Source organism: Leuresthes tenuis, unplaced genomic scaffold (genome assembly GCF_036924035.1).
Source record: "Leuresthes tenuis unplaced genomic scaffold, fLeuTen1.0.hap1 SCAF_2, whole genome shotgun sequence".
Taxonomy (NCBI): Eukaryota; Metazoa; Chordata; class Actinopteri; order Atheriniformes; family Atherinopsidae; genus Leuresthes; species Leuresthes tenuis.
The window spans coordinates 22,504,206-22,531,997 of NW_027325356.1; the positions used below are offsets into that span (position 1 = coordinate 22,504,206).

A 27,792-nucleotide genomic window follows, 5' to 3' on the forward strand; every position below is an offset into this window, starting at 1 on the left:
ATGTCCTTGCCATCAGGGTGAGCATTATCAAGAAGTTTCCGCCAGATATGATGGACACTCTGAGGAATATTATTACTGGGGATCCTCGTCACTTTCTCATGCTGTCCAGAACAAAACAGGAGCTGCTGGTGGACAAAATTGTTCAGAGGATGGTAAGAAGATATGTATAGCCAATTTCCCCTTTCTTGACCTTTTAAAATACAAGGAAACAATTTACAAGCAAGAAAAAATAAATAGTTTTAAAGGAAACGTATTATAACCTTCAATCACAAGTTGAAACAACTTAATTAAATGTCTGTATTATGCTATGGTCAAAATACTGCATAGATAAAGTATCCAGAGGACTCATTAACCATTTCTAAACAGCCCAGTTTAGAGCAGCCAGTTTAAGGTGGTGGGTTGGCCGCATAACCGAACATACAGTTAGTGTTACCAACTTGGGGGATTTGTCACCAGATTTAGTTACTTTCCAGACCCCCTCTGTGAGTTTAAAAAAAGAGAAATTGACAAACAACGAATCAAGAAACTTTAGGGACTCCTTTAGCGGCTCCTTTCTGCTGTGTGTGTGCTGTACATTCTAGTGAATGGTAAGTGGCACACAAGCTATGAAATTTTATCAATTTAATTTAACTCTTTAATTTTTGTGGATGCTGATTTTTGCTGATTAGATGCATCACAGGGCTTTCAAATGAACTGTGAGTGAACACTTAGTTTTAATTTGCCACTTTTCAGTCACAGTCTCTAACTTGTTTTGTTGCCTGTCGACGGAAACAGGAACATGAGTGAATAAGAGCAGCTTCATAGAGAACTCAGCTGTCCTGAGTGCAGAGGGCAGAAGAGAAGCAAACATGTAAAGTGTTGGAACAAAGCAGAATGCATATGTGATGTAATGACACCATGAATATAAAAATGTCATCTAGCGACATGTAGCTACCATCTGAGCAGACATTAGTTATGTAATATCACAAATAGTTAGCAACACCGCCTACATTTTCAAGTAACATGCAAACTTAGCTAAAACGAAACAATCATGCAGCACCACTCAAATACTTTCATTTCTCTTGTCTTCAGTTTGGCTGTGGACACTCTGTACGGATCCCTCTTTTAGGCACAATCTTGTCTAGAGTCATGTTTCAAACAGGTCCAACAAAAAAAATGGTTAACGCACACTAACAGATTTGAGAAAGCAGAAAATCCCTCACTGAATGGCATATTTTCAGACCAAGGTGGCCTCAACCAAAGTGACAGGGTTGTGTGATGCTAGATTTTTAAAATGTATTAATTTGATAGTTACTGCAGATATTCATATATACAGCATGTGCTCAAGCACAGAAACATGTTTTTTAAGACTCTGTGTCCCTTTAAGACTGAGTTAGTGCATCATTTAAGTTATAGTTATCAGCCAACACAAATAACCAAACTTTACAAGGCTTATGAACCAGGAAGTAGTATGAATGAACTGAGTTACTCATCAGTTCCGACATGGTTGGGTAAAGCAGGAGGACAATGATTCCCAGACATAGAAATAACAAATGTTGTATTTGTCTCTGCTTATGATCAAACCATTTAATCAATAAAAATCAGAGAAGTTCATGTGCTCTTTTCTTAACACTGTGTTGTCAGAGGTTACCTTGTTCGGTATGTCTACAGAATCATCATTGTGCCATTGGTTTTTTCTCCTGCAGGGCATGTATACAGGGGTGTTCACAGAGGAGGAGTTTCGGTCACTGGGCATTATGGCACCGTTTGTGGTGGATGAAGTTTTCATTCAGGCAGACCGCAGCTTCTTCACTAAAAGTCTGGATTACCTTAAGGGGCTCTGCTACAGCAGCAGCAAGATGAAAATTGTGGCTCGTATCCTACAAGAACCAGCTGCTTTTGGGTAAAGTCATCACAGACCAAACATTAACTGTTCGGGAAAAGAAAATGTGCAAGAAGTCCAAGAATTTCCAAAGAAAACTCTGTAGACAATGAGGGATATTTAGATGACCTTCATAAAATCCCAAACTAATAAACACACAAAGTGATGAAATATTAAAAAACTGGAAAACAATCTTGTGATGGATTCACACTAGCTGCAGTGTTAGTAAGTTCACACACATCGTGGAAAATATTACAGGTCATATCGTAAGCTACAAGTACATCACAAATGAAAATCCAAAAAAGTCATTTCAGACCTACAAACGCATGTTGGATGCGATGGTGCCTATAAAAGGTTTGTCGAGAAGCTTAAAGCATCAATTGTACCAGAACTGGGGAGAATTTAGGGTGTCCATGGTTCAACAAGTAAAGGGAACGTGTGGTTTGATCCTCAGCCTCAGTTTGTTCTTGAGCCTAACACTGAATCCCACAGAGTGCATATATTTGTAGAGTAAGAAGCACTGTGTGGACCATTTACCGTTTATTTCTTAAGTAAATTAAAAGGTTTCACCAGCTGGCTTTACTTAATGGTTGAATTTAGCATATGATAGAAGGTGGAAAAGAAATGGTTCAATTAATCACCTTCCCCTGTGAGGTTTAGTGCAAATCAAAAAACAAGTAATAGTCAAATAGTTGGACAACTATTAAGTTTCTGTATATTCTTGTTAAGACTGTGACATCATTAAATTGACAAAGACCCAACGCAGCCAGGCAGACAGACATAGAACTTAAACATCTGTCAGCGTCCTTTAAACTGCTTTTGGGGTTGTTTCTTCTCCAGTAGGTGTCACCAGAAGCAGATTTTACCACACAGAAACACCATATCACAAGAAGAAAAACAACACCAGCTCGATGTCAAGGCTGGTAATTCATTAAAAAAAAAAAATCCCAATATAATATGATCTTCTGTGAAAAGACAATGATTAATATTGTCAGGCTTTTTGTACAAACCCCCCTGGGAAGTTCACCGGTGTTCTACAACAATTTGTCATAAATATGATCTCATCCTCACCCAATAATTTACACATTGATTCAATTAATTTGATTTTGGTTTATTCAATTATGGTTGCATTTACAAGCCCAGAGCATCAGCAAATCCACACACTGCCTTCACAGAACGTCACCTTTGGGTTTTCCGTTAGTGTGAGGTGGTCTCTTTCAACTGTTCACTGACAACTTAACTTTAGCGTTTCATCAGTGAACAAAACATTTCGGCTGTAGTGTCAATGTGCTCTCTAGCAAACCTCTGGTACACAGTAATGTTCTACTTGCCCTGTTTCTGGTTGATAGAATTATTAAAGGATCTGATTTAAACATTTAAAACAAATCTAAACGTCCACATGTTTCACTTTATCTATTGCCACAGAAGTTTTGCACACCTCAACACTGCATCAGAATGTTTATTAAAAGACATTAAAAAAAATTGACAGTGGTTTTCATGAATTCAGCTCTACACACACACACACACACACACACACACACACATATATATATATATGTCTCATATGTTGCCATTATGACAACAGAAAAGGCTAATTCTTGTTTCTTTTGGGAGAATATCTGGCCAAGGAGGCTTAAGAAACGGTCTTTGTATTGAGATGCTTATTTTGAGAGCTTGTGAGGTTGTATTGCATCTATTCACACAAGTGGAAATTGTGTAAAGATCATAAAGTGTTCATATGTTTGCTCACAGCCCTGTCAAGAACTGGAACCAGACAACACTCAGTCAGGTGGGCCGGTTCCTTTTCTTCCTGCCTGTCGACATACTGCGGGAGATTTCTGTGGTGAGTTTACAACAGTATATTTGTTAGTCAGTTGGTTTTCAGATCTCAGTTGCTGCTGAAATGTAATTTTGACCTTCATATTCAAGGAAAATGTAAAAGTTGTTCCTGTAACAGATTATTTTCCAACAATCACAAGTCCATAGTGGAGTTTTGTGATTGGAATTTTATCCAGGGCAGGTTAGGCCAACAAAGGCTGTAAAAAAAAACAAAAAAACAATATCTCAGGTGTCAGTTTTCCAGTTCGTGTCAGGATCAGGTGATGAGGTTCCTGTTTTCATTCAGTCCACATTCAGGTTCTTTTCTCTTTGTTCCTACAGGAGTTGATGACAGTGGGGCGAATAGAGAAGCTGTTCATGAGCCAGCGTCAGTGGGAGCGCAGAGACGTGGGGATCCTTTGTGCAGACAGGAATGAGAGGAAGACGCTATTTGAAAAAGAACAGTTTGTCCTGCAGTTTTTCCTGGGCTTCCTCAAAATGAATCCTTCGAATCCATGTGAGCATCTCTCTGGTGCCCGGTTGTCTCCGAGATATCCTGTTAGTTTTCTCTAAAAGACTATGACGTTTAGGGCAATGCAACACTCATCGGGAGAATGTTAAATAGTCGGTCATCAAAAATTAATTGGATATTTCGTGAAACTTGCAGTCTCCTTCGTGCGGATTGTTAGATGTGTGGGAGTCTGTCAACTTAATGAAAGTTTACAACAAAAAGGCAGAAAACAAGCAGCCTGACTGCCCAAAAGTTGACCAAATTTACAGATCCAACCTCTAAAGCGCAATTATTAACACATTTTAATTTTTTTAATTTAAATTATTAGTTTGTTGATTTTATGTGTAAAACTATTTCAGATAGTCTGACGTTTCTAGGCAACCAGCAGATAATTTTTTTTATGTTTTATTGCTAAAACGATAAATATGCCAAGATATATGGCATCACTGCCCCCACAAGTACAAGATAATACTGTCGCATTACTCAACTTAATTGCTGATCCCTGCCTTGCTTTAAGCCGCAGAACCTCCTGATCGCATGTTTATGTTTGCATCTTCTGTCAGTGACTCCTATGGTTCCTACCTGTGAGATTCTGCACACCACAGCTCCGTCTGCCTGGACCTCCAACAGCCTCACCAGCATGTCTTCATCTGCCTTCTCCAACTGTCTGGAGCTGATGGGCCTTGACCCATTTCTCGCATCTTACCAACGCAGTGAGGTGCTCAAGAGAGTCAAAGAGGTTAGATGTATTTCCATTGTACTTTAGTCCCTCTAACCACCTCTGATGTGCAGAGTTTTAGGCTGCACATGGTTGTTTACCCTCTTCAGGACAGGTTTTGATATTCTACGTCTGCTCTCTCTTTCACTGGGTCACCTGGAAACAACGTGCATGTATGAAGTTACACGGCCCCGTCTCCTCCTTCTCCCAGTCTGTGATCTCTCAGCTGGGCGGAATAGCAACAGAGCTGTCGCCGGAGGAGCTGAGCACTCTCCGACTGACAGAGCGAAGGGGCATTGGTGCTATGGGAGCCGTCAGTGCCTGGAGCAACAGACAGGTAGCTTCTTTGGCCACAGCTGTTAACACATTTGCTAAACTGGACGCATTAACTGCTGTGCACGTTTGGTCAAACTTAATTTCAGACCAGAATATGGTTTTGTTTTTCCCATTTCTTCTCTAATATTTTGTTCGAGCAATAGAGCAAAATAAAAAATCAAGAGCAGAACAATCGAGAACTTTATGGAAATTGAACATATTGTACATATTGTACCGCTGCTGAATGCATCGAGATTATTTTAGCTGAGTGTTTTCTTTTTCAAGAGCAAGTCAGCATCATAACTCTTTTTGTCATCCCAGCTGGCTGCCCTGTTTACCACCGTGTTGAACTCCACCAAGCAGAGTCCGAGCCAGCTGGACTCCAGCACACTGGTGGCATTGGGATACATTGTGTGCGGCGCTAAAGCCGCAGAGATCAGGTCCTTCAATAATGTAGAGTTCAGGTGAGCAAAGTAACCACAGACACTGTAAAAGGGGCTTCTTTTCCAGCCGAGCTTGGTTGCATTTACTTTCTTCTTGTGCTGTGTCTCTCCCTGATGGCTACAGTAAGGCGGTACTCTGGCTGGGTCAGCTGAGGCTGTCCTGCTCAGAGGAGCAGCTGCTGGCACTTGTTGAGCTGCTCACCCACCGCCTTGCTTTCGGACCCATGAGTTCATGGGGGACTGATGTGTTCATTGAGATCGGAGTCCTGGCAGGTATTGCTCACTCGGTGCTTTCAATGTGCTCATTTTAATGGCACTATGTAGACTAACAGTCATACTGCAGCTAATAATTAGGAGTGCTCACAAATTTAAGCTCAAGCCATTTATACTGAATTATACTGAAGCGCTTGTTGCTCTCCTTCACCGTCTGTGAAATATTCTGCTTGTTCCACAGCTGGTCTCCCAGATATGGCCATGTCAGCTTTGGTGAAAGAGCAAATTGAGGGAATCACGCCGACGGCTATCTCAATGATACCGCCTGAAAAGCTTGCTGTAGGTCAACATTAAGTTAAAGCAACAAAACAAGTTAATTTGATATTTTTCATTAGCTATAAAAAGGGGATTTTCCTATTTATCGTTTTCCCCCCAAAAATGCTAATCTGTGCTCTTGTGACTGCATTCATCTCGGCAAATCTTCATAATTTCTTAAAGTTTCTTTGTTTTCTTGTCTGCTACTTGATTTTCTCAAGGTGGTATTACACCAGACACAGATCAGCATGTTCTCCTATGAGCAGGCTGTTGCAGTAACTCAGCAGCAGCTCTCTGCTCTGTCGGATGTTCAGAGGACGGCTCTAGATATGGTGCTGACTCCATGGGAGGACAGGCCAGTAGACTTCAGAGGTAAAACACGGAGACTTATGAAACTGCCGATCATGGAGAAGTCATTGTGTTGACTTGTTTACATGTTGAATATCAACTAAACTCAACTCATACACCGCAGTGTATATTAGAAAAATAATCATTTGGAAGTCAGTGTACCGAAAACAAGTGCTTGATGTTTGCCTAAATGGAAAGATCCATGAAGTCCGCTGACAGACAACAAATGATCTGCAACTTTAGAGAGTTACAGCCAAAATAAACTTAAAGAAAAGGCCAAATGTGATTTAATATAATGCTTATAACACTTTTTAAAAAGATTTTAAGCTGTAAATAGCTTCTCGTTTTCATTAGTATAATTGGTAACATATTGAAGTTGATCATAGTAAGAGTGCTGAAAATTGCTCGTGCGTAAGATTCTTTTAAATATATAATTGTACGCTCTGTGGTGGCATCAGTCTTTGCTCACAGAAAGTGGGAGAAACCGGGTGATAACTGAGGCTGCATCTTTTTTTCTTTTATTACAGTATTTATTTAATATGGTACCTCTGGAAGGTTCATTTAAATGGGGTGTTTGGTTGTGTGTTCAAAGCTTCTGTTTGTCCTCAAAACCTAAAATGAATTATAGAAGTGTTTGGTGAGCAATTGTTAACTAAACAGTACGTGTGTTTGAGGGACTTTGAGAGTCTGAAGAATTCTTAAAAGATTACTCTTTGTCCTTTGTTTAGCATTGTTTTCTATTCTTTTGGTAATATATCGAAGGGGGATATCGTATTTTGCACGGCTCTACATTTATACTGGTTTCACTGTGTTCCTGCAGGGAGGTCACTGGGTCTGGTGCTGAGCCGCAGTCTTCTGTGTCTCATACTGGGACTGCTGACCGTCCTGTTCTGGCCTGGAACATGACCCCACTCACCCCAGCTGGATTAGGACCTCTCCTCATTCACATAACCACAAATAAACAAAAGAAAAAAAACCCTCATCTGTCTGTGCTGTACCCCTTGTCGCCCCAACAGTCACTTTGACATCAACACCAAGCAGTCGATAAACCAAATGAGGAGAAATGAAACCATGCAATAGACAAATGTTTATTTTCATTATACATTTTTTTTTTTTTTTTTAAAAACCTGTATGGACCCCTGCTGTCCCAATATGTCCTTCTCAGGGATGTGAAGCCATATCCAGAAAAGCAGCCCAAATAAAGGTTTATATATAGTTATTTAAAAAAGGAAAAAAGTCATTAAACAACTTCTGTTGCAAATTTACAAAGTTAGATCTATTTTTGTGAAATTGTACAATAAAGTCACAGTGGTGTTTGGTACATATCATGAGTAATCTTGATGGAGCTCGTAATTCCCAGGAAGAACTTGTTAGCACTGATTAACTTCAGTTTATTGTTGCTGTGAGTTTCGTATTGTTGTGCACGCTTTACAATTAATATGGTCTGAAATAATCAAATTAAACTAATCTGTCTCAGATTGGCTCTGTTTACTTATTTATTACATTGTCGGGTTCACCCTCCATTATTCAGTCCCGTTCTTCTTAATTTGCCCCATCACACACCCCAATGTGCCTCACACATCACACCGTTGTTAATTGTCACATGTTCACTAAACCATATTTACTGCTGTCAGACATTGGTTTTTGTCATGCTTAATTCATCCTTTGGTTTTTCTTCATTCACTAAAGCAGAGTAGTGTAAAATGGTCTTTATTCATCATTTTTATAAATCATTCTCTAATTATAGGCTTATATTAATTTCCCTTTGTGTCAAGAGATAAGTTCAATATCACATATAAGGGCATAAGATTAGTGTGAGATGGTGCCACTCTTTAAGTACAGATCAAAAGCTGAACAGACTCAGTGACTCTTGACATAGTTCATAGTAAATTATGTGAAAATTTGATTCTGTTGTATTCAAAGTAACGTAAATGATTTTGCAGTCAAAATTACACTAATGAGCAGTGGTGTAGGATACACTCCGTATATTCACTTCTAAGTCTCCTCTTATAATGTGCATCAATGTCCTGAAACTCAACTTTTATTCTTCTACAAACGGCAAAGACATGGGCCTGTCTGTCTCTGCTAATACTAGCTGTCCTCATTTTATGGATTGGTTTGGTTCACACATAACATTTGGGGTGCTAATATTTCATTTTAATCCTTGATCCCAAATGTCAACAGGCAGGCAAATATGTCACAAAGTACAAATACTGATATTTTTTTAAAATCATATAAATATGTCAGATATAAAAAAAAACTACTCTTACATGTCACTGTCTATAAGAAAGAGTATTTATATTTTGTTGAACAGGCTGCCAGAAAATGAGGACACGCCCTCGCTTACAGGCACCACTAAGTCCCCTTTAATTAGTTAAATTCATGAAAACACTACTTACATTAAGAAATGGGTCAGATTATTTGGAAAACACTCCCTTACTGAGCATTTTTTGTAATAAGTAACGTAATCTAATCAGGCTAGTTTTGAATTTCTTTTATAGTTTCCTTTGTCATAATGAATATCGCCACTTATACTTTTCAAGGCCAAAGAATTTCTCCTCACTGTGTCCTACAGCATGTGTAATGTGGTTTCTTACCTATAAGCTTTACTTGTTGCTGTTTTATTCAGAGGAGGTGCACACCATCAACATGTCCATCTCCAAATGTTCAAACTTGTTAGTAATAATATAAACATTTCTTAGTTTTTTTTGTAAAAAAAAACCCAAAATAAAACAAATAATATCTAAATAAAGTAAGTCAAAAATAAAATAAAAAGATGGACGACTGGGAGGAAAACTTTCCTTTGATAGTCTTTTGGAAAACATTTTCCTCTTGTGGAATAAGAAAGCATACTCTTACACTTTTGTGTTGCTACTAGAACTATCTTTCATTCAGGTTATGGTTATATTTTGATGCAATGGAAATGACACTCTGTAATCCTTGACAATATCCCTGTAATCTTCTCACATGTTATACATAATATTACTAATATTAATGTGACAACGTAGCGTTATTTATATGTGATCCGTTATTCCCGTGTCTGTAGCGGTGTTGAATTGCTTGAGGTAGCCCAGGGAAGTGGGGACGCTAGATAAACTGAGAGTGACGTACACAAGGTGGAAGCTCTATCTGAACGCGGCCAACGGGCTGCAGCTCTGACTTTACTGCGAGCCTGTCAAACACAACCAACACAGCCAACATGGCGGACTGGGGTGAGAAACTATGTGATAAAGGATAGCTGACTGTACATCACCCGCTAATCGCAGACTTTAATTTTAAACCCTAACACTCTACTTTTGTTCAGTTCAGTCGTTAGATGTGGATTGGCTTCACGAATTTCATGTTGCTTTTTTTTTTTAAAACAGACGCTGAGAACTTCGAGGTAGACGAGCCGATTAAAAAGGCGGCAGTGCAGGATAAATGGGAAGGCGAGGACGAAGAAGAGGATGTTAAGGTAAATCGCACCTTTCGTATAAAGTGTCGAATTCGGTCACGTCTTTTTGGCGATTTTTGAGCTGTTAGCTGGTGAATGTTGAGTTTAAGGATCATCGGATCGGCTATGATGCCACGCTTCACCGCTGTTTCTTCTGCCTGTCAGCTGAAACCTCCCGGGTTAGCTTCATGCTAGTTAACGGCTAACTCATGTGGCTCCACCAAACAGCCTGCCCGCTAACGATAAGCCACCTCTCATGTTTCGTCGGTCGTTATACGTCGAACGTCGCCGTGCCAGCTCGCAGTTGTGGATTTAAAGTCACAATATCGGTTGCTTCTCTGTGGGAATTTACATTTAGAGATGTAATACTCGTATGACCGGGGGAAATTTTAATAGCGTAGAACTAAGCTAGCGTCCTACCGGGCCAACTAGCTAGCAAGCTCGCTGGCTCAAGACGGCTTGCTTTTGAAATTGAGCTTTAATGCTTGACCACCTCGGTTATAGCGCCGTTAACTAAAGTGGTTTGAAAAGTTGTGGTTAAGGTAGACTGTTGTCTGACATCGTCTCAAAGTTATTTATGTTAAATATCTATAGAGAGTGACAATGGTTTAAGTATGTTGTAACAGCTGTATGCGTTGGTGTTAGCTTGCTAACCAAGTTTAGCCTCAATCACATGAAATCACCATCATCGGGGTTGATGACTCAACTCAACCCAACCAAGAACTAGGCCTAGAACTTTCCGATTTTATGACGGGCGTGTGACGGTGTAACACCCCTGTTCAGTTGACACAGCAGTTCAGGTGGTCTTTAGGTGAATGCTGACCGACTTCCGTCCAGAAACCTCAGATAGTTGTCCGGTGGAAAGTGCTGGCAGAGGCCTCTTCGTTTGTTTTCTCTCACATATGGTGTCCAAACCTTAGAAACTGTCGCCTTGCTTATCAGTCAGAGTACTTTCTTTTAAAAGGAGGATTCGGTCGTTGACAGTTCAACCGTTGTCATGATTTGATTGTTCTGTGCTGATTAAAGAAAATGTGTTTGTATTATTCTGGTGAGGGCAACTTTATTGAGAGAATGAGAGAGTAATCCTATAAGAGCCATGAGGGAATTGTTTTAATAGGTCACAGCAATTCTTACAGAGGAGAAGGAGAGGAGAGGAGGGGGGGGTTCAAATTTATAATAGTCAACATTGGAATTGGAACAGTTATTTTAAAGTTTTTGTCAGACACAGGTGACCATCACCCCAATTAAAACACATTAAAAAGAATGAATAAGTCCCAGTTTTGACAGTTTGCTTATTGAATAACCTAAAACTGAAAGTAAAAGTTGATTAACCAGAATGTGTTATAGAAAGTATAGTATTCTCATACTTCTGAACAGTTTTATATTGTGAGGATCTGTGCAATTGCAAGGCCTCAAGTGTCTGGATAAGGTAGGGATAAACACAAAGATTTCTACTGTACCAAAATGTTTTTTAAAACAAATACTGTGAGACAATAGGGGGGAAATATCATTAATTTCTACAAAGAACTTCTGTTAAACTGAAAGATGTTTACATTTTCAGATTTACAAAAGGATATTTTGTTTTAGTTGTTTATGGGCCTGGGATAACTTCTTTTTAAAGCATGTGATACTTTTTGTTTTTTTTAAACTTCATTAAAAGTAGGGCTGGGCGATATAACGATAGAAATAAGAAACGTGGTCGATATACTTGTGATAGATGATGTTCGTCCATCTTTTGACAGACGATATCAATAGTCAGTGATAATGAGAGTTGCGCCGCACTGAACCAATCGCTTGGTTGGAATAGAGCCATGCTGGCAGCCGTATTTAAAAAAAAAAAAAAAAAAAAAAAAAAAGGAATAAATAAAATAAAATAAAGAAAGAAAATGAGTGCTCCCTCGGAATAAACGACAGAAGACACAGCCCAAGGCGTAAGGGATGACATTGTTGATAAGAAGGGTCCGAAAAGTTTGGTGGTGTGGAGGTATTTTTGTTTTTTTGAAGTCCGACACGAAACAGAGCAGTGTGCACTGCAAATTATGTCGGACAAAAACATGTCCAACAAAGTGGAGGAATATCACTGATCTTTTTCATCGCATAAAGCAGCGCCACCCGTTTGAGCACGAAGAATGACAAGAAATCTAAGAGACACCGTGATATCACAAATGCAGTAGCTTATTGTACTGCCACAGAAGTGCTACCAATAAGCATAGTGGAAAATAAGAGGTTCAAGTGGATGATAAAAGTTATGGACACGATATATATCGATAACGGCTGATATATTTAAAAAAAAAAAACATAAATAAATAAATTATCGTGACTTACATGACTTTTTACCATATCGTCCAGCCCTAATTAAAAGTCAAAAGCTTTTTTTTTTTTAAATGGAAGAGAAAATGATAACAATCGACACTGCAGACTTTATATAAAAAATATTTAAAAAATTTTTTTTTTACTGAATTTGTGTTTCAGTGCACGATTTATAAATTTTTGTAATTAAATATGCCACAGTTTGCATACATTTCCATTAAACTTGGTGTGATCAGTTGTCGTCTGAAAGAGGACAAAATAACCTGGAAAAGTTAAGTTTTTCGTAAAAAATCAATTAAAAATTTAGGATTCATAGTATTTTATTTTTATTTAAAGCATTAATGCAAGACCCTGTTGTCAAATCTCATGTGTTTGTTGACGTGTGGGTGGTCTGAAACTCGCTCTGCGTTGAATACTTAAGATACTTTGATGCAACTGAGCGTCTGAACATTTGATCCGAAACAACACAGCTCTGTCACCAAAGTGCTGGAGATATGACGACCGCCTGCAGAAGGAAATGATGGTTATGAAACTAAACTATGACCTGTTTTTCCTTAAGTGCTTTTTGTTTGTTGGTGTATCTGTAACCGTTTCTTTTTTTTCTTCACAGGATAACTGGGATGATGAGGAGGAAGATGAGGATAAAAGAGGAGAGATGAAGAAAACAGGTTTGTGTTGGAGTATCCGCCTTGATAAAAGAACCGGCTGCACTCTGCTAATCATCGTCTTACCGTTTCACTAATTGAATGACTCTTTCTCTGTAAATGGAAACGTTTTGAGCATTCTGTTATTTTGATATTCAGAGACGAAGGTTTCTGACAAGAAAAAGTTGAGCGAGAAGATCAAAGAGAAAGAAAACCGGTTAAAGAAGAAACAGCAGGAGCTGCAGCAGGAGTTGCAAGTTCAAGTGAGTGCGTTTGGGCTTCAACTTGTTTTCTTGGGACTTCACAAAGCTTTTGTCCCCCTTTTTCACTGGCGATGGCTTCTTTTTGGCTTCTCTTGTTGCAGGAAGCAGAGCTCACTGTTGAGGAACAACTTGCAGAGAAGTTAAGAGTGAAGAAATTACAGGAAGATGCAGACTTGGAGCTAGCAAAAGATGCTTTTGGTAAGACAGAATCAACTTGCTGGTCAAGGGGGAAAAAACACTTTAATAACCTCAAGCCTTACCAACATGTGCAGCCACTGAAAGCTACACACTAATTCAACTAAGTATCTTTGATGCACTTGGAGCATACTGTAAGAAAGCAGGGATTTAAAATGTCTCTTGAGAATAGTGACAGACTGTTAGAATTCAGGATGTTAAAAGTACCTGGGGCCTCATGTACAAAGACTTGCGTGGATTTCCTACTGAAACATGGCGTACGCTCAAACCAAAATGCCCTCCAACGTACAAAAATATCCGGATGTATCATTGTGAGCACGCATGAATCCAAGCACATTTCCTTGGTACCAATCAACGTGGAATTGAGCGCGCATGTTGGAGTACCCGACTCCTCCCTGTCCACGCCCCTACTTAAATATGCAAATCATATTTAAATGAGGCCTGCACCTGCGATTCCCCTCTCTGCACGATCAGAAAATAAAGAATGCGTTAAACGGAAAAAAGAATAACTTAACGGAAAGTGAGATGGAGGTGCTACTTTCTGAAGTGGAGGAGAAAAATGTGCTCTTTGGCACGCTGTCCTGCGATATAAGCAGCAAACGTAAGAGGAGTGGGTGGGAGAGCGTGAGCGAAGCCTTTAATGCCGAGGAGTTGAACAGAGAGTCGACACAACTATGGGTGACACTGCTCTCCCAAGGGTGGTGGGTGTGGGAATGTGGGTGACTCTGATTACCCCCAAGGTAAATACCTATATTTGTGTAACTCACAACAAACGTGTTCATACAGTAATCTAGAGCAGAAGTGCGCCGGGGAAAAGGTGAGACTCAGTGAGACATTTCACAAGCACGGGGTTATTAACATTTGCACACAGAGACGATCAGGGGCTTGTTAGAAAGATCTTAAACTCTAGTTTAACCAACAAAAAAAACAGCAAGTTACTAACTTTAACCACCAACTATGATGCTGTGAAGACGGGATAGAAATTTTCTTCGCACATGCTCAATGCAATAATATTAGGAAAGTTACTCACCGATAAGCCATCCATCGCGCACGGTGCCAGCTTGTAGTCTGTTCCCAACCATGCTGTTACTCAGAATGTATGAGTCGTGCGTTGAACCAGGCCACCTCGCCACAATGTTAGTTGAGTGCATTTGCGCATCACAAATGATCTGTACATTGATGGAATGGAATTGCTTCCTGTTGACATACAAATTCATCATGTGATGGTGCTTTTATAGCAATGTGTGTGCAGTCGATAGCTCCGATTTCATTAGGAAAACCGGCTGTCGCTGCAAATTGCGCTTTAATGTTGGCCTGTTCAGCTGCATTGTATGAGAATTTGCTATACCTGGCTGAGATGTGGATAATCCCGTCCCACACGGCTGGCATGGCTCGGCTCGGCTCAGGGTCGACTGGCACAGTCCCTTTGAAATGCCCCGGTTGCCAGGAACCCCGACGAACAGGCAGCGCATGGCTCCTCGCTGTGTTGCGCTCCGACGCCGGCCGCAGCTCTGCGCACAGCTCCGCGCACAACTCCATGAGGATTGCCCTCGGGAACCTAAAGCGGCTGATGAGCCACTTGTCCTCATGTGCCAACAAATTATGTCTGTCTCTAAATACACGCTCTCTCCTTATCGCACCATTTCATATGTCTTCCAACACCACTAAAGCAGCCATTGTTTTTAATAGTATGCATTGCACCACTTTGCGCATACTTTTATATTCACTCTAACTGTAATTACAGACACATAGGTGTGTTAATTGTTTATCAGTGATAATTGTTCATGTGTCTCAGATGTGCACATCGCTCATTCTGAGGACAAATCGTGTTTAAATTTATTCATTATAACAGTTTCCCAACATCACCTCTAAGTGTCGCCAAAGAATCAACAGCTGTAGAAAAGTGCGTACGACAGCCTGAAATTTGCGTGAGGCACCGCACATTTCCACGGTCATTTCGCTTTTGATACATCTGATCGTTGACGTGGAAAAGTGCGTACGCCACTTTTTTGTGCGTACGCAGCCTTTGTACATGAGGCCCCTGGTGTGTTGCTTTTTTAGAGCACTTTCAGAATATACTGTAGGTGACGTAGCAGTTTTTCAGACTATTTAGCGCAGGGATGTCCACACCCGGTCCTCGAGGGCCGCTGTCCTGCAGGTTTTAGATGTTTCCCTGCTTCAACACACCTGATTCAGATCAAAGCATCATTAGCAGGCTTGTGCAGAACTTAAAAGCTTTTGAAGGGATCCATTTCATCTGAATCAGGTGTGTTGAAGCAGGGACTTTGGACATCCCTGATTTAGCGAGAATTGAGATTAAAACGTGTTTTGAGGGGTGAGAATACATGTGAAAATACCCGTGTGCTCCTCTGCTGACACTGTTATTTATTTATTTTTTGAAGAAGAAGAAGTTCAGCTTGTCTTATTTCCGTTGTGTTGATGATCCTCAAACCCATTTTGACATTTTAAAATGCTTGTTTCCTGGTGCTTATTGGTACATAGAGACTAAGTCTTGGTAACTTGGCAACGCTAATGTGACACTCTTGATACGTAGCCCAGTTATGGGATCTTCTTTATTGCTGTATACAACAGCATTAAAGTGTAAAAGATTAACCTCTGCGTCTGTGACTTTCTCTGAAATAAAATGTCTTCCCCTCCACCCCCTCAAGGTGTCAGCAGCACTCCAAACAATGTCACTGGGATTGATGCCATGTGTCCATCTTCCAAAGAAGACTTCACAGAGTTTGAAAAATTGCTGAAAGAAAAGATATCCCAGTTTGAAAAGTCTGTGCATTATTCAAGTTTCTTGGATTCGTTGTTTCGGGAACTTTGTATTTCATGTAAGAAAAGACTCTTTCTCAGCATATACTCGTAGAATTATTGCACTTTTGATAAGTATAAGTACCTTTTGAATTGAAATGAAAGCCTGCATAACTAATAACTGTCCTTCTTTTCCCTCTTGCAGTGGAAGTAGAGGACTTGAAGAAAGTCAGTAATTCCCTGTCGGTCCTACTTAGTGAAAAACAGAAACAAGAAAAAGTGAGTGGCTTTACGCCTTTTCTTCTTACAGTTTCATGAATAACTACATGCAGTAGGGGGTGCTCTTCACCTAATCCAGTTACCCAGTATGTGTTTGTGGTAGACTGTGCTTCTCTACTCAGTCTAAATGCACAGTTTGTTACAGTTAATCTACTGGAGGAAAAAGAGGACCGTTGCATAGCTCACAGAACGTCCTAAATTGTTTGTGCGGTACAAAACATACTTGTATGTTGTTTTAAGTTGCTTGTGTTGCTTTTACAGCAAAACAAAGGAAAGAAGAAGAAGAAAGGAGTCGTACCCGGAGGTGGTTTGAAAGCACAGATGAGAGATGAGCTTGACTATGCAGAGTTTGATGGTGGTTACGCTCAAGACTATGAGGACTTCATGTGACACGGGCTCCGTCACCACTACTGCCCTCTTCCCCCTCCCAATCCTCAGAAGTACAGCTGTACCTTCTCATGCTGTCCAGTGCCATCCTGGAAAATCTGAACTATATGTTGCCCCCTTCATTTTGCTTCAGTGACCAGAGGGACTATACCAGGGAGCATCCAGTTTCAAAACACCTAACATTCATTACATATGGAATTGCCTTTTCTGTCTCATTCAGCCTCGACTCTCACACACACACGCACACACACAATCATGTGGCATCTGTTGTGTGACTCGACTTCAGTGGAGAACACACTTTAACTGCTGTTGTCTGAGTTTTGCGGAGCTCCTTTTTTTTTTTTTTCTTCTTCTTCTTTTTTTTTTTAAATTAAATGCTGCTCCTGTCAAAAAGGCAGATACAGTATTGCAGTTATAAGTGTAGTGACATAGAAACATGGTTCTATGCAAATTCTTTAAGCAGAATGTCCTGTATATATTATAGGTCGCACTTACCTGTGGATGATTCTCCAACAGGAAAGTGTTTATAGTATCTATAACTTTGGTTGCCAAATGCAGAACAATTATTCAGTACATTATTCATCTTTATCTCTGGAAAGGTTGCATCGCGGGTAATGTGAGACAGGCGCAACATGTAAGTAGTAGTAATTTTACAGAGACACATGACATTCACTGTAAGATAAAAGGGATAGAAGAATATAATAAATGTGACTCTAAAACCTCACAGCCATTCTCTTGATACATCTCTGGAATATCCTTGAAAATATCGAGCAAAGAATGCTTGTAGGTATTTTTTGTGCATGACAAAAATTTACTAATTTGATTTCTACTAATGCAGAAAAAAAGAAAATGAGTATAGATCAGGCAAGTGGACTAACTTGCGACAACTGGTCTTATAATTGTTGCTTCTGCAGGCTTGTATCAAGTGTGATGAGGAGCGGGGGCTTATGGGCTTCACGCCACCATGTCTTCATATGGGCTACAGTTAGTTGAAAGGGGCGTATTTCTCCTTTTTCTTTTCTAGCTATTGACCAGTTTAAATGTTACAAGGATAATTGGATACATACAATGTTGAAGATACATCTGTTTTTTAAGCATCTAATTTAATAAACCACTGGTCAAAACAAAAAGTTGTGTTTTGGTCCTTTTGTCTAAATTAAAGGAACTTGGAAACTAACTAAAGTAGTTGGTTGCCTGTGCGATAAGTACTGTTCGCAGCTTCAAGTTAATATATACCACACTACATCTTAAAATATAAAAAACAATGTAAATATTCAATTGGAGGGTGATTTAAAATTATTGGATTTTGACTGTACAGTATATTCGCTGAAGCTGTCAAGGTGGGAGGCGTTTGAACCGGAACACAACCATCCAGTCCCGTCTTTGTTGTTGGATCAGAAGATATCGGACAGTTTTATAACTTAAACCAGCAAGAAAGTCAGTTATATAATCAATAAGAGCTTTAAATCTTTATTAACGTCCTGATACAGTTCTATAATGTGTCAAAAGTTGTTTTTTTCCAGCAACTTAAATATGTATGGACAGTTAAATTAGATTTTTCATGGACAGGTCTTCGTTCCAGACCGCAACAACAAATTTATCCAAGAGGCATTATGACTGGTCAAATCAGCTGTATGGTGCTTTTTGAAGTAAAGACACGTAATGCGGCTTCCGAATACACTATGGCTCAACATCCACTGCTTCTAGCCAAGTGAGGAACACTACATGGGTTTGACATCATTATCCATGTTAACCATTAAGAAAATGGCTTCAAACAGTAAATATATAAAGTTCACAAAGCGAAAACTATAAGCCACAATGATTCTGGATCAGCACTCTCGGGATGAAACTAAAATAGCCAGAATAACAAATAGAAGAAGTTGCAGAGAATGTTTGTGATACAGTCAGTGTACATAAGCTGTAAATCACATGCGTAGTTTCAGAAGGCACTGTGTCAGGAGTGTGTATTCATGATGTGACAGAAGATGGATGAAGATTGATTAATTCATAAAGTCTATAGAAATATGCTGTCTGCCTAGACCCAGCTGATATGTTAAAGCATCCCAGGAAATTTCAAAGGTAAAGAAATGGAATATTTGCAGTGGTAAGTTAAGCACCTGTTGTCAACCTGATTACACTGCATCGGCTGATGACAACTACAGGGGAAAACATCCACAAACAACTGGAGTGAGCTGCAGTGCAGTTCTGGAAAACCATCTCAAAGAGCAACCTGATTTTTTTAGATGAGTGGTTCCAGACTTCAGGCAGTCTTCGCCTGCAAAGCATTCTTGACAAAGTATTAAAAAATTATGTTTTATTTATGTTATGCAAACTCATCCAATTACAGTTGGTCACCTGAAAAAGAGGGTTATACATAATTAAAAAGCTATTATTGCTCTATCCCTTCTCCAGTTTGGATGTTAATATACTCACGTAAAAGCTTGGCGTCTGCCCTTTAAGCCCACATTCACTATATATCTATAAGTTGGATATGTTTTGTAAACAGTCAAAAAAACAAAACTTTGTCATTGTCCAATTATTTCCAGACAAAACCAGAGGTGTTGTTCTCAAGCCTTGATATTTGGCGTTGTTTAGCTTCTGTCCTTTATATGACTCCCTGCAGGAGTTCTGGTGCTACGTTTACGGCTGCTGCGAGATCCATTGGCCCTCTGTCGGCGTCTGGTTTTCCTGCCCTCTCCTCTCACAACACTTGTAACTGTTTGACCTTGAGAACTCTGCAGGGCTTGGAAGACACTCTGTCGTGTAACCTCACGGTCTCCACAAGTGAACGTCAGCGCGATGCCCTCATTGGTCTTCATAACCCGAGATGTGCCATCTGAAGTGCCATCAAAGCAGCGCCCAAGTGCAATCTCTTTTGCTGTGCGGGGATCCTGGTCTGTCACTGTATAGATTCCATAGTTATGGCCAAGAGGATCAAGTGGTGCCAGCATGGTGAATTCATTGGTGTCATTGTTAACAGCAAGAGGCAGGTGGTTGACCAGATACTCCTGAAGCATTGCGTTAACGTAGTCTCTCTTACAGCTTCCTTGTGGGATTACCTTCACCAGGGTACGATCTACACGTTCCTGATCATATAGCATCCCACTGCACTTGAACTCCAGGCACACAGCTGAAACATTTGACTGGTCCATGTCACGAATACTACGAGTATCTCTAAGGCCATACAGTTGGCCTACTGTCTTGGGATGGGTGCCACCCATGTTGCGTGACCGTACATTGAGCTCATGTGGGCTGTTGATTTTGATCTTGATGTAGCAGGCCCGGTATTCCATGGGTTTAGGCCACCAACTCAGGTAATCCTCTGTCCAGCTCATTGGGTCATCTTCATTGAAAGGCACAGTATTGTAATCATAACGGTCTCCTTCCACTCTTGAAAAACGGAAATGTGATGCACTGAAAGGGGCCTCCTCACATTCTTTCAAGTTCTCAAATGAGTACACTGGTCCGTTGGCTTCCTCGGCTGTGTTGGAACTTGGCTTTGCCACATTGATACTAAATGCTGTCTTCTTCAATCTGGGGTCCTCGTGGTCAGTCCGTCTGTAGTTCAGTTTTCTCAGATAAGGCTGAGGCACTCCAATGATACTGGGATTGAGTTTGGGAGAAGATGCGACAGCCTCCAGCTCTTCCCCTCCAAGATTGGCCATCACATATGCAGAATAGGCATCAGCTCTTTGTTCATCGCAGAAAGCAGGAAGACATGCTCCATTCGGTCCAGTGACAACGCTATCAAATCGACCCCATGCACGTGGATTCGAGGAGTAGCCAGCTGTGGGCTCCATGTTTATGAGACTCACCACAACTCCCTCCACCTGTTCACTGGGCATAAAGCGTTCACTGCGAAAAGCCCTCACTTTCACATAGCACCTGCGATTTTCTGGGACGTCCAGGTTAAACAGACGTCTCTCTCTGATCTCCATGTTACCAATTAAAAATGTTCTCTCTTCCCTCTTGCCTCTCTTTTTCTTCTCCACCTGAAGACTCCCTTCCTCTTCCCACAGGCCCGTTTCAGGGTTGAGTGACCACAGCTTCATGGTGTTGAGGTGCTCTGACATCTTCACCTGAGCAGAGTCCAGGAACACCTTCACTTCACCTGCATTAAGAGGCTCATTGTTTTGCTCACCTCTGAAGTCTACTGAAAACATGCCATAAGTTCTCAGTGGCAGGGTATCACCTTCATCTCCTATAAAACTGAGATCGCTTTGAGCAGCAGCAGCCGTGGAAACATCTCTAGGGTCGAGAAATGTCACACTTGCATTGACGTTACCGGTGAAGACTTCTCCATTCTGCTTATAGAAAGAATGAGGAGGAATCTGAATATGGACCATTGCCTCCTGGCCCTCAACCTCCCCAAGCTCCAGAGTGTTGGTTTCTAATGGGCTTATGGTCACAGGAGCTTTCTTTCGCAGAAGTTTGATCTCATGATAAACAGCTCCCCCTTTGGTGTTAAATGGAAGTACCTTCGTGGTGTTAACAAATTTTTGCATGTTGTCCACAAAAGTCAGCACCAGCCTCTCAGTGTCTGGGGGAATCTGGACAGAGAAGGTACCTTTGTAGCCTGTGCGGCTGATTCTGACTCCATTCATGAAGATATGGCCGAATCTCATTGGCTCACCGTTGTCTGCAGCAATAGCCCTACCATGTACAATGGCCTTGGTGTCTACACATTTCTGACATCCACACTCAGTCATCACCATGGTGGGCAGTTGGTAACCCTGGCATGTTAGCTGCCTTTGCTCCATCTTTGTCACTCCACAGCAGTAAGCCACTTTGTCTTTGCACCTGATGCCATGGTCCAGCTGTCCAACACATGTGCTTGAGGGGCATTTGCCCACGTCATAGTAGAATGAGTCTGTGCTGTTTTGATAGCAGTCATGTGGAAGACGTATGAGGTGAGATTGAGGCTTGGGGTCACATGAATGTTCCTCTTTACCTATGTTGGTGATTCATAAATAAAAATGAAGATTTAGTTTTAACATAACAGGATGTATTCCACTGACCTTAGACAGTGAACAAAAAGTTACATCTGTGTATTCAGCATGTATTTAGGAATTCTTAATCACACCTATGATTTTGAGAGTGGCTGGTTTGGTCTTAATAGCCCCAGATGGACCACTTGCTCTGCAGTAGTACTCTCCAGCCTGCTCAGCACGAAGATCTTTCAGCACCAATGTGCTCTCAGAATGTGTTTCCATGAGACTATTGTTGTGAAACCTGTTGGCTCACACACAAGAGCAAACAAATGACAGAAAAAGCTCAAAATATACAGTACTTTGAAAGTAAGAAAAGCACTCTAAAATCATAATGTATGTGGGTTAAACTCTCACCACTGGTACTTGTCCGGCTGTGGGGTTCCAGCCACCTTGCAGCAGAAGGCAGCACTTTGCCCCTCCCTTCTGGCCTTGCTCTCAGGGTTACTCAACACATGAAGTTTTTCTTACAAGAGAAATGAAACAACAAATTACCTCTAAGCTTCTCTAAGCTTCAATGTCAGTAAATATGCAGCGTAACATTATTTTTTCATCTTGATTCATTCACATTCTGATATACCGGCTCTCTTCAGCTGGACACTGAGAACTGAGCTGCGCTCATCGCTGTAGGGCACAATGACATTAAGGCTGGCATGACCCTGCAGGCCAAATGTCAAGGTTGTGTTGCCATCGGGGCAGATACCAGGGACGCGGAAATGTCCGTTGCGGTCTGTAAGGGTAAGGAGTATGCCCAAGCGAAGAATGGTAGCCCCCTCAGCAATGAGACCGCCAGCACTGCGTACAGAACCCAGCAGGATGTGCTCTTCACACATACATGCATCACAGTCAGCATTCACTTTACCCATCACACACCGCAGGGAACAATCTAAAAAGAGAAACACAAAAAAGGCCTGTCGGTTAGAGGTTCGCCTTTTTGAGCTGTTGTATTTTATGCTCCTGGCTGAAAATAATAGCAGAGGAATCTAACCAACAAAATCAAGGTTAACTCACCTGTCTTTATGCACTCAGGGCCACTGCATGGTTTCCCTTCTATTTTAGGCCCACCGCAAGGCATCGATAGAGATTGGCAGCTGCGATAGCGGAGTTGCACGCCCACTTGGCCACAGAGGGCGGGGCATGGGCTCCAGTCTGACCATGGACCCCAGGTTCCCTCAGTGTTCACACTGCTATCTAATGGGAGGAAAAAAAACATGAATAAAGAAATGTAATCTGATGTCATTTGTAGTTGTGTAATGGAAATGCTACTTGAAACGGAACAGAAGCAGCATTTTATTGCGAGCAGAAATCAAATTTAGGTATCTGATTAAAGAAAACAATAAAATCATGTGTCCAAACCTTTGGGACAGAGGAAACGCACTGCATAGTTTGAGCAGTTGCGTTCAGGACCTTGCTCCTCATTTAGGCACCAGAAGCCCACAGTTGGGTCTGCATGGACTGTCTCTCCAGTTTCACGGGCTGGGACCCACTCTGTGGTTCTGGCTTCGATTGCATGTGGACTCTCACACACCCGGGCACGGTAATAGAAACGAATAGCCTCCAGCTGCTCATAGTCTCCACGGCCTCCCGGATGATCAACATTGAACCATGTAGTCCACTCGTAGTTGACTAGGCATAGAGAACACAGAAACAAGTCATTGGACAAGCAGCTTGTGTGTTCATTTTATCTGCCATAACTCGGGTATATATAAAACAGATGGGAAAACATGATATAGTTTTGAATATATATGTATCTATTTATTAATTTATTTATTAATTTTTTAATTTCAAAACAAAAGCTACCATCGGAGTGGTAGACAGCAGGACCAGGTTCTTTGTTGTCTCTTCTCCATGCGCCTGCAACAGACAAATGCATTCTTTTCGCAACTGCATCTCTCATGATTTGTACGAATTCAAAACACACAATCAATAAATACGCATAATAATAATAATAATAATAATAAAATAATCATATTAGGGAACAAGGTGACTTGCTACACAATATGTTATTTTTTTAAATACAGAATATAACATTTGTCAGTTGAATTTTATTTGATGAAAAAATGGTGTCTGACTGCTTATTTAGGACCCTTTAAAATGTTCCAGATTTTAATGTTTCGGACTAATTTTAAAATGGATTTGGTTAATTTCTTTATCATCAGTCTACACAAAATAGAAACCAAAAATATTTTTGAAAAAAATTCAAAAATGAAATACAAAAATTCCTATTTGTGAGTATTTAGACTGCAATGGCAGCCTCCAGTTTGCTGGGGAATGATCTAATAAGCTTATATCTTTCCTTTGAAAGTTTTGCACATTCAGCAAAATCATTCGAGCTCAAGGGAAGCATACATGGGAAGCATCATTACACAGCCTTTCTCTGAGCCTCTTTAGATATTATGTACTGAGCTCAGGTCCAGACAGTGGTTGGGTCTCTTTGAGTCTTAAGTATTGACCCAATCTGAGATCCCACGCACTCTAGAAAATATCTGAACTCAAAATGTATTCATAGTTTCTGCAACTACTCTCCCCTTGATCCTGACTAGTCTCCCAGCCTCCGTCTCATAAAAACATTCCCACAGAATGATGCTGCCAACGGCATGTTTGACTGATGATATAAATGAGATGATGCACATTGCATTGTTTTCCATTCATGTCATTAGGAATTGTAACTAAATAGTTCAATTGTCCTTTAGATCAGATGATGAGGGAATTTAGCCTCTTGTGGCAGTACAGTGATTAGCACTGTCACCTAAAATAAATTGTGGACTTTGCATGTTATTACTGTGCCTGCATTGGATTTTCTCCAGGTGCTCCGGTTGCGTGCTCTGAATTGTGTTAGTCCTGTCATGCGCTGACAGTCTGCTCAGGGAGCCCAGATGATGACCAGTAAGGTCAGCCCCGTGTTACTCTGAAGGATAAAGCAGTTATAGATAATAGATGTATTGTGTGAGAGTCATTCAGATGTCTGGTAAGTTCCAAGGGGCACTGCCATGTGCCTGTTTATGAGGAATAGCTCCTGCTGGGCCACTGTACCGCAAAGTCGATTGGTCAAGTACTGTGCTTGTGGTTGTCCTCCAGTAAGCTTCCTCCATCTCCATTAAGAAACTTTGAGTCTGTTCAAAGCTGATGGACCTGTCAGTCATTCCTCAGTCATTCCTCTCAGTTAGAAAAGCCAGATTGATTCCTCCATTTTAGAGTAACGAAGGCTGCTATATTTTTGGGGGAACTTTAAATGCTGCAGAACATGTCTCATGTCCTTCCCCAGACACTTGCCTAAACACAATGCTGTCTCACAGGTCTAAAGACCCAACCTTATGGCTTAATAATTTCATCAACTGTAAGACCCTGAATATAAGGAAATGGGGTAATCTTTTAATTTCAGTGCATTAACACTCTAAAATCCTACTTTTGTGTCGCCATTGAGTATTCTGTGTAGAGTGATGAGAAACAAATGAAGAGAATCCATTTAAAGATAAGTCTAAAATCACGACAAACTGCAGGAATTTATGGTTTAATACTTTGTCGGCACTGTATACTTATACGAAGACTTATTCACTACAAATGACAACAACAGTGAAAACAATAATGCTCATATCTTTGTGATAGTCTCACCTTGAGCTGACAGAACGATGGCGGCAGTAATTCCCAGAAAGAGGAGAAGAGGCCTTTGTGACATTCTTACTATCTTCGTCCACGTCTGACCCTTCAACTTTCCCCACTGGTGTGTGTTTCCGTCTAGGAACTCCACAGAAGAGGATTTTCAGCAGCAGAAACTCCTGGTGGGAGGATGAAGTTGAAATATGGTCCATGTTACTAATGTTTAGACCATACCGCACATTTCAAAAGAAGAACCAAACAGACGGTAAAATGATGGTTAAACCGACTCTGAGTCATAAACTGGTGGAGTGAATATCTGGAATAAAATATGTGCCTGTGAGTACATGCCGCACGCTTTTTGTTTTTGAGGTTCCAGGGTGAAAAGCATAGTTGGACAGAGCCCTCTTCTCAGATTACACATCTGTGTTAGCCATCACCATTTGTCAGGGGAATGCTCAAACATTCTGCATCCACAGTCGAAACACTGACCACACGATCCAAACACCCACACACAAACACAAGAAGTGCAGTTGCTGACTTGAAATAAGTGAAAAGTTTTCCAAGACATGGTGAATAAAGCACAAATTATATTGATAAGATATCATTTATGATTGAACAGGATGGGTGTAAAAGTTTAGAGAACCCTAGTACCAGGGATGCCAAACCTGATATGAAAATTCAGAATACTAATGATACTATTCAAATTACAGGCTCAGAGACTAGAGTGAAAATTCCACTTTTTACCACATAAACCACTAAAGTAGTTTATCTATTCTTTTTATTCATTAGGACCCATAAACGTACATAATAATCCATTCTTTTCTTACCTCCTTTTTGAGTGCACCCTCTTTGTCCCAAGCTTCTGCTTTTTATATCTTATACCGCAACGTCCTTTTTAACCTTTTCCTGATATTTCTGTCTCACATTTCTCTCCCCCTCCTCTGTTCTTCACTCTACTTCAACACCCTCCTTCACCGTCTCTTTTATACCTCTCAGCCTCCACCAACCCTCCCTCCTCTCTCGGCAGTATGCCACAGTGTCTTTTCATTACACTATTATCGCTCTAATTTATCACCTTCCCTTGTACAACCATGACATCGAATTGTTATTAGATGATGTGCCACATAAAAGGGAGACAGTCACGAGGTCTGGGTGTCAAATGCTAGTGTTGATAGATTGACCCTTGTGTCTGAGATCAATGGTGAATGAGTCAAACTGGGCATTTGTCCTCTGCTCCGCTCGCTTGTTTCCGTTTTACTTTGCATGGAGAGTAAAAAAGCAGGCTAATGACAGGGAAATATCCAGTCTATGATTTTGGTACTTCTTCATAAACTTTTTAATCTGCTTTGACTAAATAAAAACGTTTAAAGCACAAGATCTGAAATATATCTGTCAGGATAAGAATGAAACCTGCTTTCTGGTTTGTCACTTTATTAAAAGCTTTGAGTCACGTCTTTTGCTATCAGATGTGGAGCAGATTTAAACACATATTCTGAGTCTTACAAAAGTGATAAATTTGTGCAGCTGGCTTATACAAACTCAACCTGCACAGATGTGCCTATATTTTGTGCTTTAATGTTAACCTACATTAACTACATATCGTTCCAGATCAGGTTCAGATCAGCTCAGATCGGTGTAGAATTTTAAAAGGTGGCAAAACATTATTTTAGTGAAAGCCTGATCTCCTTTATCAATAAACATGATAAAGCAGAAGTCCCGAGAGGAAGAAAAAAACAGATATAGTCCATCTCTGTCATCCAAAAAAAAAAACCCAAAACAAAGTAACTAATGAACAGTCAAGTCACAAAGACAAGACTATTTTCGTTGGTGGATTATACCGGATGAAGTCGGTGCCTGAAGATAGAAAGTCTGGTGGAGCAGCACCAGATCCTCCCGTTATCACCTGCTAGACGCAGGGTAAATTTTCTGTGGCTGCAGTGGGTTTCGTCTTTTCAGATCCTTTTGGCTCAGCACAGAAACCTTACTGATTTTACTGATGCAGTAGCAGTCAGACATGTCAAAGCAGTCCTGTAGCTCTGCCACAGTTTTTTACTGGTCCTTTGACCTTTTTTTATCAGCTGGGAAAAAGCTGGCAGGAGAAGCAGGAAAATGTGGCCTGATAGACCAAAAAGAGGACGTGGGAGGGGTTTGTAGCCGTCAGGAATGTTCAGGGTATTTCCTTTTCCAGTAAGGAAAAGACGCACAAAATATAATTCTAATCTCCCCCTTTTAGGTCTTCTTTGTAGTTAACACAAAGTCCTCAAGGATACATGTGGTAAGCTGTTAAAAGCTCTGTTATGTACCTCATGTTTGGTGAGAAGCAGAGAGTGAACAGCTGTTTTTAGGGCCTTCCATGCTTTTGCTGCCAGAAACAACATTACGAGAGTAGTGATA

The 27,792-nt window shown here is 40.6% G+C and overlaps 3 protein-coding genes across 4 annotated transcripts; 2 read left to right on the top strand and 1 right to left on the bottom strand.

The window, feature by feature from the left end:
* Nucleotides 1-6,127: 6,127 nt before the first annotated feature.
* On the top strand, nt 6,128-7,579 carry strc1 (stereocilin 1). The gene is made up of 3 exons (XM_072381257.1): nt 6,128-6,218; nt 6,416-6,566; nt 7,363-7,579. Exons 1-3 carry the CDS (start codon nt 6,135-6,137, stop codon nt 7,446-7,448), a joined length of 321 nt encoding a protein of 106 aa, XP_072237358.1. The 5' UTR covers nt 6,128-6,134; the 3' UTR covers nt 7,449-7,579.
* Nucleotides 7,580-9,645: 2,066 nt separating this feature from the next.
* eif3jb (eukaryotic translation initiation factor 3, subunit Jb) lies at nt 9,646-17,943 on the top strand. 2 transcript variants are annotated; one of them, XM_072380697.1, is made up of 8 exons: nt 9,646-9,754; nt 9,908-9,996; nt 12,896-12,953; nt 13,089-13,192; nt 13,294-13,390; nt 16,057-16,227; nt 16,353-16,426; nt 16,688-17,943. In XM_072380697.1, exons 1-8 carry the CDS (start codon nt 9,742-9,744, stop codon nt 16,814-16,816), a joined length of 735 nt encoding a protein of 244 aa, XP_072236798.1. In that variant the 5' UTR covers nt 9,646-9,741; the 3' UTR covers nt 16,817-17,943. The 2 variants fall into 2 exon arrangements, with proteins under 2 accessions (XP_072236798.1, XP_072236797.1); XM_072380696.1 differs by having other exon boundaries at nt 9,656-9,766.
* Nucleotides 17,944-19,112: 1,169 nt separating this feature from the next.
* On the bottom strand, nt 19,113-26,349 carry cilp (cartilage intermediate layer protein, nucleotide pyrophosphohydrolase). The gene is made up of 9 exons (XM_072380698.1): nt 26,226-26,349; nt 25,414-25,577; nt 23,602-23,655; nt 23,158-23,427; nt 22,813-22,992; nt 22,382-22,687; nt 22,159-22,267; nt 21,897-22,045; nt 19,113-21,764 (listed from the first exon to the last, which is right to left on the bottom strand). Exons 2-9 carry the CDS (start codon nt 25,475-25,477, stop codon nt 19,405-19,407), a joined length of 3,492 nt encoding a protein of 1,163 aa, XP_072236799.1. The 5' UTR covers nt 25,478-25,577; nt 26,226-26,349; the 3' UTR covers nt 19,113-19,404.
* Nucleotides 26,350-27,792: the final 1,443 nt, after the last annotated feature.